The sequence below is a fragment of the Scaptodrosophila lebanonensis genome, unplaced genomic scaffold (genome assembly GCF_003285725.1).
Source record: "Scaptodrosophila lebanonensis strain 11010-0011.00,11010-0021.00 unplaced genomic scaffold, SlebRS2 tig00001412-arrow-pilon, whole genome shotgun sequence".
Taxonomy (NCBI): domain Eukaryota; kingdom Metazoa; phylum Arthropoda; class Insecta; order Diptera; family Drosophilidae; genus Scaptodrosophila; species Scaptodrosophila lebanonensis.
Genome location: NW_022060739.1, coordinates 12,211,136 through 12,229,926, shown reverse-complemented (window position 1 = coordinate 12,229,926; position 18,791 = coordinate 12,211,136). Strand labels below are relative to the sequence as shown.

The 18,791-nt window shown below is 33.7% G+C and overlaps 3 protein-coding genes across 5 annotated transcripts; 2 read left to right on the top strand and 1 right to left on the bottom strand.

Moving 5' to 3' along the window:
• Nucleotides 1-255: 255 nt before the first annotated feature.
• On the bottom strand, nt 256-7,539 carry LOC115631038 (NPC intracellular cholesterol transporter 1). 2 transcript variants are annotated; one of them, XM_030527664.1, is made up of 12 exons: nt 7,429-7,539; nt 5,934-6,072; nt 5,558-5,728; nt 5,288-5,444; nt 5,036-5,112; nt 4,737-4,955; nt 4,384-4,576; nt 3,691-4,010; nt 3,276-3,560; nt 1,633-3,019; nt 605-1,471; nt 256-472 (listed from the first exon to the last, which is right to left on the bottom strand). In XM_030527664.1, exons 2-12 carry the CDS (start codon nt 6,024-6,026, stop codon nt 390-392), a joined length of 3,852 nt encoding a protein of 1,283 aa, XP_030383524.1. In that variant the 5' UTR covers nt 6,027-6,072; nt 7,429-7,539; the 3' UTR covers nt 256-389. The 2 variants fall into 2 exon arrangements, with proteins under 2 accessions (XP_030383524.1, XP_030383525.1); XM_030527665.1 differs by having other exon boundaries at nt 5,934-6,060; nt 7,429-7,444.
• Nucleotides 7,540-7,723: 184 nt separating this feature from the next.
• Nucleotides 7,724-9,976, top strand: LOC115631039 (mitochondrial chaperone BCS1). Its single transcript, XM_030527666.1, has 2 exons — nt 7,724-7,798; nt 8,580-9,976. Exon 2 carries the CDS (start codon nt 8,596-8,598, stop codon nt 9,889-9,891), a length of 1,296 nt encoding a protein of 431 aa, XP_030383526.1. The 5' UTR covers nt 7,724-7,798; nt 8,580-8,595; the 3' UTR covers nt 9,892-9,976.
• Nucleotides 9,977-10,874: 898 nt separating this feature from the next.
• Nucleotides 10,875-18,664, top strand: LOC115630970 (lysine-specific demethylase 6A). 2 transcript variants are annotated; one of them, XM_030527549.1, is made up of 15 exons: nt 10,875-10,952; nt 11,008-11,336; nt 11,934-12,042; nt 13,620-13,795; nt 13,874-14,002; nt 14,157-14,382; nt 14,436-14,616; nt 14,743-15,009; nt 15,408-15,828; nt 15,891-16,597; nt 16,652-16,776; nt 16,849-17,268; nt 17,387-17,596; nt 17,693-17,819; nt 18,269-18,664. In XM_030527549.1, the coding sequence occupies exons 1-15, from the start codon at nt 10,903-10,905 to the stop codon at nt 18,461-18,463; spliced, it is 3,672 nt and encodes a 1,223-aa protein (XP_030383409.1). In that variant the 5' UTR covers nt 10,875-10,902; the 3' UTR covers nt 18,464-18,664. The 2 variants fall into 2 exon arrangements, with proteins under 2 accessions (XP_030383409.1, XP_030383410.1); XM_030527550.1 differs by lacking the exons at nt 10,875-10,952; nt 11,008-11,336; nt 11,934-12,042 and adding an exon at nt 12,788-12,917.
• Nucleotides 18,665-18,791: the final 127 nt, after the last annotated feature.

The window sequence follows — 18,791 nt, the reverse complement described above, 5'->3', positions numbered from 1 at the left end:
TTCACTGTAAATGTCCATTGAAAGTCTCCCCTTAGAGGGTCCATTTTCTATAAAAACGAACTAGTTATTGGCACTATATAGAACTACATCATCATGGACACCTGCTTCTCGACAAAAAATGTCCATGTATAGTTGAGCTGATAGGATTTTCTATTTCCACAAATGACCCCAATTTGAATATATTTGTACTAAGTTTATTACTTCGATGTTGTTGGCTCATTGGAGAATCATATGAGTTCAATTCAAACAAACTAATTTTGTCAGTGGAGTATGTATAAGATATATTTATTCATAAAATGTAGAAAAATATTTATAACACCTCAACCTGTAAAAATGTTATATCTTTACTACGCATTTTTATTTAGTTTTTGGTTTTTCTTCATCTAAAATTATCTAACTGCAGACAGAGATGTCTCTTGCTCGGCACTAACTGGGTTGTTGTATTCCACCTTAGCAATGTTCTTTGGAGCACCTGTAATGAAAAGAGAATTGGCTTATCATGTCATATCTTAATAAGCAATATGCATAGTAAACAGTGGCTAGATATTTTAATAGTGACTATATGAAGTGACTATACTTTTACTTATTTTTGTATTTTACTCACCAATATAGCTCAGCAGAACAGGTAAGAAAATTAGTCCATGCAGTGCACCAATAATAACAATTCCCAAATACATCCGGAAATAAAATACTTGAAAAATTTGACTCTTTGCAAAAGCTAGTACCAATATACCGGCAAACTTTGTAAGAGTTATTCCGGAAAAAATTGAACTGCCCATTTGAACTAAACTATCAGCTGCTCGGTCGACCCTAGTTGTTTCTTTTGAAAGTGAAAAGCTGTGTACAAGATGAGAACAAAATTCTACAGATATTCCTACCGCCATAACTAAATTTACTAACGACACAGCATTGAGAGATATATCCCAATAATACATTAGGCCACTAAGGTTGATTACAATCATAGTAATTGTGATAGACACAACAAGGGCCGAATGAATGTCAAAGCCCATTAAAATAAATGTAACAATAAATATAGAAAGTACTGAGATTCCCATACTTTGCAACGTATCTGCCCACATGGTTAAATACTGCTCATAAAAGACATAAAACACAGAGTAGGGAAATACTTCGACGTTAAGAGCCAACTCTATTGGTGCGCCATTAGAAATCAATCTGCCTTGCAACATTTGTGTAATGTTAGCAGAAGTTTGTCTGGCAGATTGCAACGCCGAATAAAAATCACTAGATGTTTTCAATATTGAGTGGTAGGCCATAAAGTAAGAAGCGTCAACATGAAGCCCGTTTTTATCATTACTGTATCGAACAGCTCCACTATAAGCAGCATGTCCAGCTTTGGCACATTGATCATCTGGGTTATCCATTAAGAAATACGGTAAGTATTTTCCAAAATCTTGTTGATCTGGACGTTGTAAGCTATTTTTTCGTATATTGCATTTAGCACATGATATATCTGGAATAAAAAGAGAACACAATAATGGAAGTTAGTTTATAGGGTATGACTTAGGAGATACCAAAGTTACATAGGTTTGCTGTCGCAGCAATGCTAATAACAACTATTGTATAACCAGTTTGTGTTTTTTATGGATTTTGTATTAGTCATTATTATCTTACTTTGATGTGGACAGAAACTGCCATTATCCTTGTGATATCTGCAGCATCCAGATGCTGTCGTCCAATCGAAATAATCATCTATCCAACTAGAAGCGGGGCGTGCAACATATGTTACGTTTGTACGTCTACTAGCCAAATATATCTGCGTTAAAACACTATCATCATTGCAGTATCGACCTGAACATACTAAATTCTGAACAGAAGTGTTGGCATAATTTAAGTCGCCCTTGACAACAAAATAAACCGGGGGACCAATATTGAGATGCTTTTTAAGAGACTGGAAATATTTGAGAACAAAACTGTCTTCAGGCATAGCTAACTCCTGATCTAGACCAATGTCAATATTTGGAGCTACCGCAATACTTGAACAAAGCCATGCAAAGAACAGAACCATTACTGTAGCACGGACTTTAATGTTCATTAAAAATGGAACAAAAATACTTCTAAAAAATTTATATAACAGTCCTTCATTAGTAATACTATCAGATTTTTTCCCTTTTAGAAAACAACATATATCTAAACGATTATCATCTTTCCTTTTTATATCCAAGGTCAACAGACCTACAAAGCAAGTGATTTGAAGCAAGAAATCAATAAGTAAAGCTACTCCAGCATATAAAGCAAATGCTCTAACTGCGGGCATATCAGACAATCCACCAAGGAAAAAACAACAGCTCTCACTTATTGAAGTCAGCAACATACTTGGCCCCACACGACCTAAAATACGCCCTATATGTTCTTCGTGTGTTTCATTTGCCCTGCGCTGATCTCTCTGATGAGTTTGAACCAGAATAAAAATATTATCGACACCCACAGCCAACACTAAAAATGGAATAACTTCAACAATTATAAGAGTAGCAGGTACACCAATATATCCAAACATACCAACTGACGAAATAACAGAAGCCATAACTATAACAACCCCTCCTATACCTAAAGTAATTTTACTATCTATGAAGGCTCTATTAAGTTCCTGAACATGACCTAAAGATATAGCTATATACAAAAACATAATAATATACGAAACTAAAATAGTTAACACATCTGACTGAGATTCTCTATTTAATTCATCTTCGATTGAGCGCTCTGTTGTGAAAGCAATGTCCATAAACTTTCTTGACTTATTTTGGACGTAACCAGACATAAATTCAACAAATTTTTTCTCCCAATTTAAGGCGGGAACTAGCTTTTCCTTATCAAGGTGATTTCTTACTAAAAAGGTCAATATTAATGCATCTGCCAATTCATATCTTGTTTCCCCAGATAACTGCTCGCCGGCTTTTAAAAACCCTCCTAACGCAATTGCTGGGTCGACGGGGCCCCCATAAGGAGCGAGGCACTGATAAGGATTACTAGTGCATTGATACAAATCATCCAGATAAGTAACCTGTGAAATACAAAAGGAAAAGAAACATTTAGATTATTTTATTCCGAGCGTTAATAAAAAAATATACCCGACGAGGAAAATAATATTATAATATTGTAAAAAACAAAGCTTCAGAGTTAATGTTACTTAAAGGGTTTTAGTACAATGAACAATCACCCAGCATCGTGTAACCGACTTATACATTTTTGTACACCTTTTACTGCCATTAACCCACATTTCAGTAGTAAAGCCATTCAAAGTAATACATATTACTTACATTAAATCCATTGTCAACGTCTTCATCATCTAGTCGACTAACATCATCTTGGAAATAGCCCCAAATTGATTGGATGACACAATTTATAGTTTTTTCGTTGTTTTCTGTCAGTGGAGCGTAGCATATATCTTTGAGAGAAGTTCCACTTGCGTTGATACTTTTTATTTCCTCTTGAAGGTATAAGATCTCGGTAAGAAACTCTTTGTGAAATACTGGACCAAAAGTAAGAGGGCCGTTTGACGTATTGTGAACAATGAAGGGCAAGTCCACAGCCTTAATAATGATCTAGATACATACAAATAAAGTCATTTCTTAAAACTTTAGTTGTCATTCTTCATGAAAGTTAATGTATTTTTATATATGTACTCGAATGTATTTGGTTGATTCGGGAAATTCAATTTCGAAAAATACTTACTTGCTCTATTCTATAAAAAGGCTCAAACTTTGTATCAAAGAACTCCCTTTCTATTCGCGATCTTGATTTTGGCGAAGCCCATAGTTGAACTGGATCTGTTGTTATTTGTATAAAAGCTATACCATATGCAAGAATCGCGACAATGCAAGCGCCACCGCCTAGAGTTAGCCATGGATAGTTCGCGAAAAATGTTCCCCACCTGGTGAAAAAATGTTGTAAATGAAATTCGGTGCGTGCACCGAGCATTTCAAAGTATCTTGAGTCGCGACTAAAAACTGTGCCTCTCTCATTTTCAGGCGCTCCAGTATCACAATCGTCATCTAAAATGATTGAAAATTAGTTTGGATGGTGGTTTTGTGCCTCTTATAAGTTTTATAGAAAGTCAAATAATATAATTAGATCAGTGCTTAAATGGATTTCGCCTAGGTACTTCATGTGAAGCTCGGAGGAGGGCTGTCCTTTTAATTCAGTTTAAAAAATGAAATATAATAAAATCGGGTATTGGTGACAACAGTGGCGTCGGCTAAGTACTTCATATGAGAAGCGCGGAGGAGAGCTGCATTTTTAAATTCATTTCCTTTTAAAATAAATGGAGGAGGGCATGTTTTTCAAACATAAAAAATAATCCGCGTACTGATTTGTTTTTTAACATTGGAAAAACAATATTAATAGTATTTTTGATTTTTGACTTACCGCTCAATAAATCTGCAGTAAAAATAAAAGCACCCATTAGGAACAAAGTCGCCCCAACTGCAAATACGACTGTCATAATAACAGCGAATGCATTAAATCCTGCGATAGTAAACTTATCCGGTACTATTGGTTCAGGCGGAGCTTGTGGACACGATGCCTCGCAGTCAGAACATGAGCATGCTGGCAATTCGTCCTGCAACAAAAGTATATAAAACCAATAAATTTCCATGTCAATAGAACTTAGATTTAGCAAGGATACAAGAAGTCACCATGAAAAGTAATCCATGTATTGACTAAAATACCAGAACATTATCAGTTCGCGATTTTAACTGTAAGCGGATTGTTGTACTTACGCTTACGGGTGCGTTGCATGGAGTTGTTTTTGGGTTCAAAGGTATGAACTCATTTGTTGATGAATTTGTCTCATGCTGAATATATGTGATTTGGAATGGTACGTATACGTTATTTTTATCTCCCATAAAAGTGAACCACTTTGTAGGACTGCAACGGGATGCAGGATAGGCTCCACACATTAGATCTAGTGCTAGTTGACCCGTTTGTGGAACAGAAACCTGAAAAGAAAATAAAATATCAAACAAAACAGATGCAAACCAGAAACAAAAGACCATAAATTATTAAGTATTATACGTACCTGGGAGCACGATTTGTAAGTTTTGTTCAAATATTCTGCAGTAATATGTAAGTCCAAAGCAGTTATGTAATCTTGTCCTGAAATCAAGAAAGAACAGTGAAGAAATAGATAACGTCTTAGAAAAAGCGTAAGGAAATTATGATTTTTAACAGAATTCAATATTTCAAATTCTTAGAAACCATCACGAAATTGGGAACACTTCAATATGTGTATTAAAATGCAGTATATACAACATATTAATGGAATACGTACCTCGATCATTCTTTTCTGTTTGAGCAACATGGGCAAACTCTGTTTGCTTTGGAGAGCATGTGAACTCGCACATATGACGAACTAAATTGGCCATGCATGCCGGACATCGATCGAGAATAGCAGCGGCTAACTTAATATTTGTATTTAGTATTTTAATCTGAAAAGACATTTTATCTTCATCAACTCTTCAACAGTTCAATAATAATAAGCCCGCAATAGTAAATTTGATAGTAAATTTGGTATAATTTGTTATTAACGCAAGTTACGTACCTGTTCTTCGTCACAACAAAAGCTTGTTTGCCCATTTTCGAGCAAATGACCACATCTTTCCTTCAGAAGTGGAAAAGCATCAGCAGCCATTTCCTTCGCAGTGCCATTATAGGAGCAATATTGACGGTGGCTTAGGGCGTCTATATTGCAAACACCAAACCACACACAGTCCTAAAATTTAAATAAAAAATTAAATACGTTACGAGCTTCCGTACAAATAACCTATGATAGTTTTCAAGAAATATGTTTATTGGAGTATACGGTAAATATTGGACAGCTTAAAAAACCAACAAGTGCATTATCATAACAACAAAATATGTTTTTAAGCTCAGTTTACATATTGTACTAACTACATATATAGTATATAAATACATACCTGTTGTGAGGGAACAAACAAAGTCACCAGCACAAAGACTATGAAACACTTAATTTCATTGGTAGCACTTCCTGGATAGGTTAAGAAGCTCATGTTGGTGTTCTTTTTTAATAAAACATACGCATATCTGGAAAGTAATCTATATTTAAAGACAAGATAACAGTGCATTAATTTATGTATTGGTATGTGCATACTATTATATATACTAGGATTGAATTGCGTCCACTTAAGCTTCAATGGCACTAAATATTTCTTCCAAATCCGCAAATATTAATCTTAAGGATAATTAATGTGTACATATAATTATTAATTTTATTTGAATATAATTGTTAAATTTACGTCTCTGTTCATATTAATGTTTTTCTTTTCTGTAATAATTTGGAAACGAGTATTATACATTTCTACACATACATATATCCAAATAAAAGTAGATTTAATATTTTATATTATATCGTTATGCCCAATTTAAGCCCACATTCATCAATATTACCAACGATATTTAGCTTTGATCGAATTTGGAACATGCATGAAATGGAAATTTGACAAAGTTTATTCCGACAGCCTTCATAACTCAAATATTTAATGGAGAACATGTGAAGAATTTGTTTAAATCCCTGAACCTACAACAAAAGCTAGAGGAATACATGTAATACATGGTCTTAGTGTTGAGAAATAGTTAAAGGATAAAAGATAATTCATTGACAACACCTAACCACACCACAAACAGTTCTTTGATATGAATCCAATAAGATACGTATTGGACAACAAACCAAAGTAATTAAATAACAACATGAAACGATTCATATGGAGGGGCTAAAAATCACACCAATTCAAACGTCGAAATTCGTTTAATGTTACGTAGACGCTAAAATGTTGTTATTGAAGCCCAGTGAAAATCTTAGTTGATACACCCTGCCACAAACATAGCTACAGATAAACCCAAATTAGGAATATCATTCAATATATGTACCTCCGCAAGAGTGTAAAAAGTGTTTGTTATAAATTATAATAACTAAACTGTGACTCAACTGCTCAGTCAGCAGTATGTATGTACGCTAGGACACAAAGCAAAATATGCGAGAACATATACATATGTACATATGTATGTAAGTGTTTATAGAGGTGCTACTTCAAATAAATAGTAAGCCACCGAATGTACATACATACATATGAATGTATGTACGTATGTAATACATCTGGAATTACAAATTCAATACGAGCCGTAAATTCATGAGTACAACTATGACGCACGTACAAAAATATTCATGTATGTATATGGCATTCATTTAGTTTTAAATTAGAGTCTGCAATACCTCAAACGTAAAAAACCACTTGCTTATTAATGAATGTATTGACTAAGCCGAGGCATTAAACCCTCGGGTGTTAAAAAACAACAAAGTAGATTTGTATGTATGTACATATTTATAATCATATCTATTGAATAGGTGTAAATATTTAGACAATTAATTCCGAACAAAATGTAAACATTACAAACCTTTCATATAATCGGATTGTAAATTGACATTAAAACCACTGATTAATAAGTTTTTACATTTAGTTGATTAAAGCCGAGTATCCACTAGATATTAAGACGACCGAATCGAAAAAGTTATCGAACGCTATTTATTTCGCATCAGACATAAATGACTAAATTTGACCAATAGTTTAGTACTTTTTTTCGCTGTGGTGGACTTTTACTTTTTGTTACGGTTTTTGGTTAGCAACAAGTTTTGATATCGAAAATCGATGTTTCCTCGACTCTCCACTTTAACATCACTAGTTCTTAATAAATACAGTGGATATAAGACATAGGCACATACATACGTATATACATACATGCATTTGTTTGGCCCAACATAACTGTAGTAAGGATGCTTTACTTATGTAATTTAAATCTTTATCTGGATGATTTCATAAAGCACTTAACACGGAATTTTACTTTGGTAGTATTCACATGTATGAAGTTATGTAGCAAGTCTTATGTTACATGACACTGGACGTTGTGAGCTGCAGTCCTATTAAGTTTGTGTTCTATTAGAAGATTCCTTAATATATGAATTAATATGTAGATATGTAAGCAATCATGTTAAAGTTGATGTTTTTAATTCATCACAGTTTATAATTGCTACAATCAACTGTTTGTTTTTATAATAATGAAGGCTACTATATAAAATTTAAGTTAGGCGCGTGGTACAACACTTATTGTACCATAAGCTTGCAATTTGTGTTCATCAAGTTTTCTAAATAAATTATAAATTCATTAATTCAACATGAGCATAAAAAAATTACGTCACATTTTTCCAATCCGACGAGTATGAATGCAAAGGTGGCCGAAAAGTTTTAAACTTACATACATAATTTTTAAATATTCTTCGTTCGTGGCGCCTGACGTTTAACCACTAACAAACCATATACACAAAGGCATTTTACTGTCGTGTAAGAATATCTCACCAACATCTAAAAAGTTTTTTTTAGGTTTGTCTGAAGTTGTCAGCTGACTGTTCGTGGTTATTTTCTAACATTAATGCAGAGCATAGCGTTGGGGAAAGATTTCGAATATAAATGCATTCGGTTATCACTCCAATGAAAAATATGTTTGTATTTTGTGTGTATTAACACTAATGAAATGTTTTGATTTTCTTTTAGACTTCAATATATACAGATGATGTGGGCCGATCTTTTTTCTAGTTTGTCTCAAAACCCATACTTCAGTGCCGGATTTGGATTATTCGGTGTTGGAGCTGGTGCAGCAATACTTAGAAAAGGACTACAAGGCGGTGTTATTTTATTCCGAAGACATTTAATGATTACCTTGGAAGTTCCATGCAGAGATAAATCATATCAATGGCTTTTAAAATGGATAACGTTACGAGGCGCCCGCAAAACCCAGCACTTAAGTGTAGAAACCTCATTTTTGCAAAACGATAATGGACAGATTAATACCAGCTTTGATTTTATACCAAGTATTGGAAAACATCTGTTTCAGTATCGTGGCAATTGGATACAAGTAGAGCGTACAAGAGAACAACAAACTTTAGACATACAAATGGGTGTTCCATGGGAATCAGTGACTTTAACAGCATTAGGAAGAAACAAGCAAATTTATTTTGAAATATTAGAAGATGCGCGTCAGCTAGCTCTACAATCTACTGAAGGAAAAACAATTATGTATACTGCGATGGGCGCAGAATGGAGACCATTCGGACATCCCCGTCGACGTAGACCTACTTCATCAGTAGTCCTAGATAATGGAATTTCTCAAAAAATCATTGCCGATTGCCAAGATTTTATTAACAACTCTTCTTGGTACACCCAACGAGGAATACCATATCGGAGAGGCTACCTTTTATATGGCCCACCAGGTTGTGGGAAATCAAGCTTTATAACGGCTTTAGCGGGGGAACTACAATATGGTATATGTTTGTTGAACTTATCTGAAAGGGGTCTTACTGATGATAGATTAAATCATCTTTTAAATGCTGCCCCTGAACAGTCAATAATATTACTTGAAGATATCGATGCAGCCTTCGTTTCTCGGGAAAGTTCTGTCACCCAAAAATCGGCGTATGATGGTTTAAATAGGATAACATTTAGTGGTCTACTAAACTGCTTAGATGGGGTTGCTTCTACTGAAGCCCGGATTGTATTTATGACTACAAATTATTTGGAGCGATTGGATCCTGCATTAATAAGACCTGGCCGAATTGATTTAAAAGAATATATAGGACACTGTACCCACTTTCAGCTTAAAGAAATGTTTAAAAAATTTTATGGTCCTCATGAAAATACAAAGGCTAATGAATTTGCTGATAGAGTAATATCTTTTCATCACCCAGTCAGTCCAGCACAAATTCAAGGGTTTTTTATGAAACATAAGTCATCTTGTCCACAAACTGTTGTTAATAGCTGTGAGGAAATTTGGGAAAACGTCCCAAATTCTTTAATTGCAGTAAATTAATTGTGGTATGGGGAATAGTATGTTTTTTCCAAAAATGTTGTTTTTGCATATATTACATAATAAAGAATTGTTGACTTCTGTAAAATTACTACCTCTACGATCCTATGGGAATAACAATCTTAAACACCAAAAAAGTGGAGGTTGTTTTAGAAATTAAATATTTGTATTTTTATATAGGTATATTCGCTCTACAAAAGCCAGCACCTTTTACGAAGCAGCAAAAAATTTAATTTATTAAAATTCACTCACCCGTTTATAGGGCCTAATTATTCAAATTGTCGAATAAAAGTTTGGCGCTTTATAGAATATCAAAACAATAAAATATGAAAATCACCATGAACAAAGAACCAGCACTGGATTGGATTTCAATGAGTTATTGATATTTGAAAAATTACGTCGATTTTAACAAACACATCATTAAAAATGTCGTGAAATCAGTCAACATATTCATAATTTCAAATTGATCCTTCAGGATTTCTTATTATATGCAAATATATTTTATACGTCATTCTATTTCGACTGGCCTATTATTCGACACAGCTTGAAGTATTGTGAACGATGCAAATATAGTAAACAAACGCATAGAAAAAATTAATAATCAACATTTTCGAGTTGCAGTTCTGTTTGTTTTTCGTTTTTGGGTTTTTGTAAATACATTATTTGTGATGATTCTCTCGTGATAGAAATATCGATATTTTACTCCGATAACTTGAATTTTTCGTCTTAATATCTACAGTAATTTTTAAAAATTGTGAAAACACTAAAATTTACATTTAACATTAAAGCTATTTGACAAGAATATTAATAGCAGTGAAAACCCAGAATTTGGGAACGTACACTGTAAGTTGTGGAACAGTATTCTTGCTGTTACACTCACTGAGATGGCAACTGCGGAACAATGGAAATGAAAATATCGATACCGATAATTTAATTGGATAATATACTTAGTAAATATATTCATAAATGAATGTATGTTTGTGAAGTTTCGTCAATTTTACAATAATAAAAAATATGATTTCATTCTCAATTGAAGAAATTCATACGCTATCAAAGTTGGATAGGTAAGAAATCAGAACTTTCGTTTATATAAATAATACAGCAAATTATACTTTTCAGCCGCTATTTTGGGTTCCTTGATGTCTCTGATGTTAAAAACGCCGAAGTAAAGACGCTAATAAAAAAATCTATTACATCTTTACAAGACGAAATAGCCATATGTCGCTCCGATGGGATTGCAAAGCTACGTGACTTAAAACCCGTAGCTGTTCAAAACGACGTGCAACGAAATGAAAATGTAAAGGAAAATATACTTTACATAAATACACACAAACATGATATGAACAAACAAGAGACTGCAAAAGGACATGAAGAAGGCATTGAAATAGATATAAACACATTCTGTAAACTCGGACATTTGCACCTACTGCTTAATGAATACCCCGAAGGTATGTAAATTCAAAGCTACGGGATAATGATTATAATAGTTATAATACAGTTGCTACTATCATGTCCGTCTGCATTAAAGTAGGAATCTTAGGAAGTGTTAAAGCTGGATCTACGAAAGTTTGTATTTACGTTCTCCTAAGTTCCAGTTTATGATTTTTATTCTACTGTAGCTTAGGAGTACGTTTAGATTGAGAACCTCCTGCCGCCATTGATGTGCACGGCCCTGGGGAAGATAAAGATTGGGATGCTGCACAGCTTGCTTCCTGTGTACATTTGTACAAGAAAAATCAACCACATTCGTTGATTATCGTTCTACCCTACTCAATAAATGTAAATGTACACTGAAATGTATGTAACAGGTGGAATATAGTATGGCAGACCCTGTTTTATATGTAAATATATAAATATAGTATAATCAGAAATGGGACAATCTGAAAAATATACTCCAAGTACGAAAGAAGATACGAATCTGTATAATGTCCCTGTCTGGGATCAGCTTAATGTTGAGTTTTTCCATACATCGTCACATCGGGTGTACACAAAATATGATTGTAATTAGTTAACTCTTAAATTATATATATAATTATTTTTTTTAGCCCTATCTGCCTATCAGAAGTACCTGCATTTTTGTGGAAAATATTGGCACAATCAGTATTTCCTATACGGATTAGGAATCGTTTATTTTAAGTTGTGCTGTTATAAATGGTGAGTTTAATCAAACGACTTTAAATAAGGCATAGGACATGTTAACTATTTTTGTAAATATTAATATTACTTTTAATATACCTAATGTGTATTTATGTACAAAGGTACATAAGAAGAAGGTGCGTTAAAAAATGTTGCCTGGCAAAAGTTTCTTTTGTCTTTTGGTCATATATCAGTAATACTACCATGCTATGTTTTTCTAAGTGTTGATTGATGGCAAGATTTTTTGTCAACAAAACGGCTGCAAGTGCAAAATATGTATTCAGTAAAAATATAATCAATTGATTATGTTTATTTATTAAGTAGCAATGTGAACGATTTGGGTGGTCTATCTTTCAGAATAGTCAGCTGTTTTACCTACAAAATAAAATCTTACACAGCTATCAGAAATACTCATATTCATAAAAAATATTTAAATTATTAAATATCGTTGTATATTGATTGCTGTAATTGCTGTGAAATCAAGTTTGATATTTTTCCACAATCACCATATTAACACATTTTACATTCTTAATATGGATATGTATGTATATTTAATTCGATACTTCCCATTAAGGCTTAAACATTCCAAACCGATAGGGCAAACTTTTTCCATATCGATGATAGAAAATAAATGCTCTAGTATATTTGGTTGTAATCGAAACCTATCGCTAATGAGTAAAATCGGTTAGGCCAAACAAACTCTGAAAACATGTTTCTTTCCAGTCGGTTCACATAGTTTACAATATATATTTCGGATTTGGTGGTTGGTTCTAGTGCAAAACAATTGTGTTGTGTATATAAATAAGTAATTAGTGGTAAAAAAAAGACTCACCGTAATATTAACACTGCCATTCTCTAAGAAAAAATGAATTTTATCATATATTATCGGAACTGTAAGTACAATTTAATGATTTTAGTGCATGGGTACCCATAAAAAAAATAACAACAACATCACTTGCTGCAGTTTACATATGTATGTGTGTGTGTACATATGTATATCAGGGATCATTACATATTCACATATTCATGTAATTATCGAAATATGTATATTTATATGCACCATACAAATATATGCATTCATTTACATTCAATATATAACAGATTTCTGTCAGAAATATTACTGATCTGCACACATGTATAAATACACGTACACACATATGTATGTAAATATGTACGTGCATATGTACATACATACTTCCATGTTTGTGTTTACATGTGTATGCATTTATGCATTTAGTACAATTTGATATATCCGCAAGACCTGTCTGTATGTATACCAGGAAGAGAAGTGTTTATTTTCAAATTCTCTCACACATCTTCGGCCGCTTCTATGCTGTTTCAAATTCCCTGCTTTGATTTCATTACAACAATAAAAATAAAATGAAACAAATACGCAGGTTATGTTCGGGTCTCTGTAACCTAAATACATACCCCTGCAATTTACTTTTCTGTTTTTAATTAACATAGTTTATTTCCGATATTTGCCATTGCAAATGAAGTTAATTGAAAGAATTTCCACCCGTCTTGGGTAAATTTTGTTTGCCAGTTTGGTGGACTATATACATACATATAATTTATTCAATTCTTTTTTTAAGGTCCATCAAGTCATTTCAGGAACTAATATACTTGAATCCGAACTTCCCATGCGCCAATGAAGTTCATTATCGGCTTGGTCTGATGTTAAAAGTTTACGGAAAATATTCAGCAGCTTTAAAACACTTTCAGCTGGCCCTAATTGATTCAGCGCCTTCGACTTTTTCAAAATTTCAAGGTAAAAATTTAATCACCAAATATCGTATGTATTAAATGTTAATAAAAAATATTAATTTTTATTTGATTTTTCTTAAAGTTAAATTTCAGATTGCCCATGTATATGAGGTACAAAATAAACATAAGGCCGCAAAAGTTTCCTATGAGTTTTTATTGGGCGAGAAAAATTTGACATTGGATCTCAAAGCAAAAATTTTAAGACAGTTAGGTAAGTTTCTACTATACTACTAATAACAATAGTAATAATGCTTATACAATTAACACATAACAGCATTATCGGCCGTCCATGACGCGGTTTAATAAGAATATATTTCTATTATCTTATCTTATTTTAATTTGTCAAACATATCTTTTATTTTAAGGATGGATGCATCATTGCGTCGAATGCCTAGGAGAAAAAAAAGAACGTGAAACTTGTGCTTTGTCATTTTTACAAAAATCTATCGAAGCCAACCCAAAGTGCGGTCAGTCACTATACTTGTTGGGAAGATGTTTCGCCGGTATGAATAAAGTTCACGATGCGTTTTTAGCATACAGGAATTCTGTGGAAAAAAGTGAAGGCAATGCAGATACATGGTGTTCAATTGGGTAATATTTTTAAATATCATTTCAATGCTCTGTTTATGACTTACTTTTTACAGAGTCTTGTATCAGCAACAAAATCAACCTACAGATGCACTTCAAGCGTACATTTGTGCTGTTCAATTAGACAAGAGTCATAGGGCTGCTTGGACAAATCTTGGAATTCTGTATGAGAGTTGCGGTCAATTACGAGATGCCTATGCATGCTATTTAAATGCCACAAAAAGGATTTTAAGCAAGGTATATACAATCAATCATTTAATATTTTTCATATAGCCATGAAGTAAATTAATTATATATAATAAAATCCACATGTTTCTGTCAGCATCTTTTCAATATTACCCATACTAATTTGTACATTAACAGAACGCGCGCACTGAGGAAGAGAATAATGAAGGCGTTTGTGTTAAAGACGATGCACCTCTTCTAATGAAGGGATTAGATCAACGAATTAAATTCTTAGAAAGCCAGCTTGCAAATGCTCCTTTACCAAGTATAACATCGAAAAGAAGACAACTTTGTTCAATTGAGGAAGCGTGGAACCTTCCTATTTCTTTAGAGATGAACTCACGTCAACATCAACAATCAGTCCAAATGCAACAAAAACAGATGGGGAAAAGTAATCCAGTACAGGTAAACTTTAAATGCTGTGTTTATAATATGCATACCATCCGCTATTAGTAGTATAAGCAAGTCAGACTATACATAACGGACTTAGAAGAGCCCGTTGATCATCTGAAACTATTGGGGCGCGTCTGCCATTTCTATGAAATCTCTTTAGACAGAGCATTCGTGGTGTCATTGTTATAAAGTAAAAAGAGCAAAGCAATATGAAAGCTGCGGTCAAATATTTAATAAGACTTTAACCAATACAGTTTTTTTTTTAATCGTTATCAAAAGTCTCCATTATAAGAGATAAATTGTCTAATCCAGCACATACACTAAATAAAATCTATGCGAAACATGCGGAATATAGAGTGACATACTGCAAAAAATTTATATTATTAATTATTATATTTCTTCTTAATAAGGGTCCACCGCCTCCCTACCCTTTCAACCAAGCCAATCAAGGCCCAATACCTGTGAAGCGGGCGAAGGATGATGGTGCATACCCAGTACAATCGGTACATACTTCATCACAACACCAAATAAACATCGTTCAGTATTTACAACAAAATCCAAGCACAGTTAACAACCAAAAACCACACTTTTTTCAACAATTAGGAAATCAAAATCGACAAATACAAATGGCAGAGCGCCAGAAAAAGTCAACACTTATTGATACATCTTTGACAAATAACAATAAAAATACATTGTCCGTACCAGAAAGTATTGAAACCATGAATGCTTCTAACCATTCATTCATATCAATGTCTCCGAATATTGTAAACGAAGAAAATGAATGCAAAGACTTAATGAACGTGGACTGTAAAAGCAACTCCACTGTTTTGGGTGGGTATTGTTTTTTTCTGAATTAAGTTTAACACATGAATATTATTTTCTATTTTTAACAGGAATATGTAATCAAGAATTAAGTGCAATCTTGTCTGAAAAAGAATTATCAGGCACCTTAGCGGAGGATTTACTTAAAACACTCAAAGAAGAAGATAATATGAAAAAGGGTGCCAATGAAAAGTCGGATGATATATTTGAAGAATTCACAAACGATTTTCGTAAAAATTCAAACAATCAACTTGAAGAGGAGAATTTATATAATGACATTGAAACACTGCCAACGTTTAAAATTAAAATGGACTCAAAGCAACTAGTATCTGCTGTAAAAATGCTGCCAATTGATGAACCTCCTTCTAACTATACCGTACTCCAACTCAATGAACCTCCTCCATCTCCGCCGGATTGTCCGCCGCAAAGACTAACGCGGGACCAACTTTTGCCACCAACACCTTCGGTTCACTTAGAAAATAAAAAAAATGCATTCAGCCCACAGCTTCAAGAGTTTTGTTTAAAACACCCTATTGCTGTTGTGCGAGGGTTAGCCGGCGCCTTAAAACTGGACTTGGGTCTATTTTCAACGAAAACTTTGGTTGAAGCAAATCCAGATCACAGCGTGGAAGTCCGAACTCAGGTTCATCAATCACCGGATGAGAATTGGGATATATCCCAAGCAAAGAAGGTTTGGGCTTGTATTTCTCACCGATCCCACACGACAATAGCAAAATATGCACAATATCAAGCATCTAGTTTTCAGGAAAGTTTGAAGGTAAATAAACATAATATATTCCATTGAAAAATACTTATTGTTTTTGCACAATAGGATGAACGTGATAAGGGCTCCGTCGGCTCTCAAGTTATGTCAGATTCTGACTCAAAAGACTCTGTTTCGAATTCCAACATAAATATTAAACGCAAGAGGTCGAAAAGCTCTAGTAAAATGTTAAGGTACCCAATCAATGTCTTATTTTAGTAATAAAAAGAAAACAATTAAAGTTTTTATATTTACATTTTTAAAAGGTTTGGCACGAACGTCGATTTATCCGATGAACGAAAGTGGAAGCCCCAGTTAAGCGAACTACAAAAATTGCCTGCCTTTGCTCGTGTTATTTCAGCGGCAAATATGCTGTCTCATGTCGGTCACGTTATTTTGGGCATGAATACTGTACAGCTGTATATGAAAGTCCCAGGAAGTAGGACACCTGGGCACCAAGAAAATAACAATTTTTGCTCAATCAACATAAATATTGGCCCCGGCGATTGTGAGTGGTTTGCTGTGCCAGACGCATATTGGGGCGGAATTCATAATCTTTGTGAAAAGAATAACATTAGTTACTTACATGGATCATGGTGGCCGGTGCTAGAAGACTTATATAAGGAAAACATACCAGTTTATAGATTTATACAGAAACCTGGAGACCTGGTATGGGTGAATGCTGGGTAAGTAATTTGAATTTAGCCCACTCATATTTACGCAAGTAAAACCCCAATATATGAAAACAGTGGGCAGAACGTGTGCATAAGAAAGGTATAATATAATCAACTTATATTTTCATAGATGCGTTCACTGGGTGCAGTCGGTTGGTTGGTGCAACAACATAGCTTGGAACGTTGGCCCATTGACAGCACGTCAGTACGCTCTTGCAATAGAACGGTACGAGTGGAATAAATTACAGAGTTTCAAAAGTATTGTGCCGATGGTTCATTTAAGCTGGAATCTGGCAAGAAATATCAAAGTATCAGACACTAAGCTGTTTGAATTAATAAAGTAAGTAAATGTTAGTGACTTCTTTTAATATATTTATTACAATTATGAAATTATTGTATCTAATCTATATTTTCTGTCTTTTCTTTCGATTTGCAGAATGTGTTTAATGCAAACCCTAAAAAATGTTTTGCATACACAAGCGTACGTAGCATCTAAAGGAGTTGAAATAAGATTCCATGGTCGCGGAAAGAACGAAGCTTCCCATTATTGTGGGCAATGTGAAGTAAGTGATTCAGTTTTATTATTTATTCAAGCAGGTCCCTGCTATGTGGGTGGTGGTTTTTGATTCAAAATGTTATTTTATTGCACATCACATCAATTTTATTTGTTTGCGGTTCGAACTTTGAGTTATTTAAATGTGATATTTCCTGTGTTTATCCTTTTGCTTCTCTTGTGTCGATTTCGGTACTAACGTACTTATTGTGTGAGATTTTTGACAGTGAAAGTGAAACATTGGATAATTTTCAAAGCCATTTGTTGTGTCGGGCTGGAAACCTCAATTTAAAAAGATGAAATAAAAATGTATCGTATATGGTGTTTTCGATCCCAAGTGCAAAGTAATTTGTTTTATTCAAATGCAGAAAAATCAGTTCATTAAATACGGAGTGCACAAAGATACCGCTTTTAATGTGTATTTTAGATAACACACTAATAAAAACCCTTGTATTCTAGGTGGAAGTATTTAATGTGCTATTCATTAGAGAGCAGGAAAAGCGTCATGTCGTTCATTGCTTGGCCTGTGCATTGAAACTTTCGCCAACACTGCAGGGTATTGTTTGTCTGGAAGAATACCGCTTGTCCGAGCTTCAGGGCATATATGACTCTTTCACACTCTACAGGTCCCAAGGATTTGGACAAACACCATGAATCAGTTAGTTGTAAGCTCTTTAATGTAAGCTCCTTAGAAATAATTAAACTAATTATTACAACCAATTATAATAATAAGAGACCATGCTAGCGTTAACAAAGTACATGTCCACAAAAAATGTTCTCATACTACATACATACATATATCAGTAATTATTTATTTAATAAATTTATATGAAATAAAAAAGCTAGTGAACACGATATAACCATTTTTGAAATCAGCAGCAGCTGGGTAAATGGTATACACATATATAAACATCATTCAACCCGTTTTTATCTTCCGAAGACGATTCAAAATAGATTTATTTGTGTCTCAATTTATATAGTA

What these genes read in the sequence shown, in the direction of transcription:
- LOC115631039 (XM_030527666.1), top strand. Translation starts at nt 8,596, where the DNA reads ATGATGTGGGCCGATCTTTTTTCTAGTTTGTCTCAAAACCCATACTTC.
- LOC115630970 (XM_030527549.1), top strand. Translation starts at nt 10,903, where the DNA reads ATGATTTCATTCTCAATTGAAGAAATTCATACGCTATCAAAGTTGGAT. An exon ending in AAGTTGTGCTGTTATAAATG is followed by an intron (nt 12,043 to 13,619) that starts GTGAGTTTAATC and finishes TCTTTTTTTAAG; the next exon opens with GTCCATCAAGTCATTTCAGG. An exon ending in CTGGTATGGGTGAATGCTGG is followed by an intron (nt 17,269 to 17,386) that starts GTAAGTAATTTG and finishes ATATTTTCATAG; the next exon opens with ATGCGTTCACTGGGTGCAGT.
- LOC115631038 (XM_030527664.1), bottom strand. Translation starts at nt 6,026, where the DNA reads ATGAGCTTCTTAACCTATCCAGGAAGTGCTACCAATGAAATTAAGTGT. An exon ending in ACGTTGACAATGGATTTAAT is followed by an intron (nt 3,020 to 3,275) that starts GTAAGTAATATG and finishes TGTATTTCACAG; the next exon opens with GTTACTTATCTGGATGATTT. An exon ending in CAGTTTCTGTCCACATCAAA is followed by an intron (nt 1,472 to 1,632) that starts GTAAGATAATAA and finishes TTTTTATTCCAG; the next exon opens with ATATATCATGTGCTAAATGC.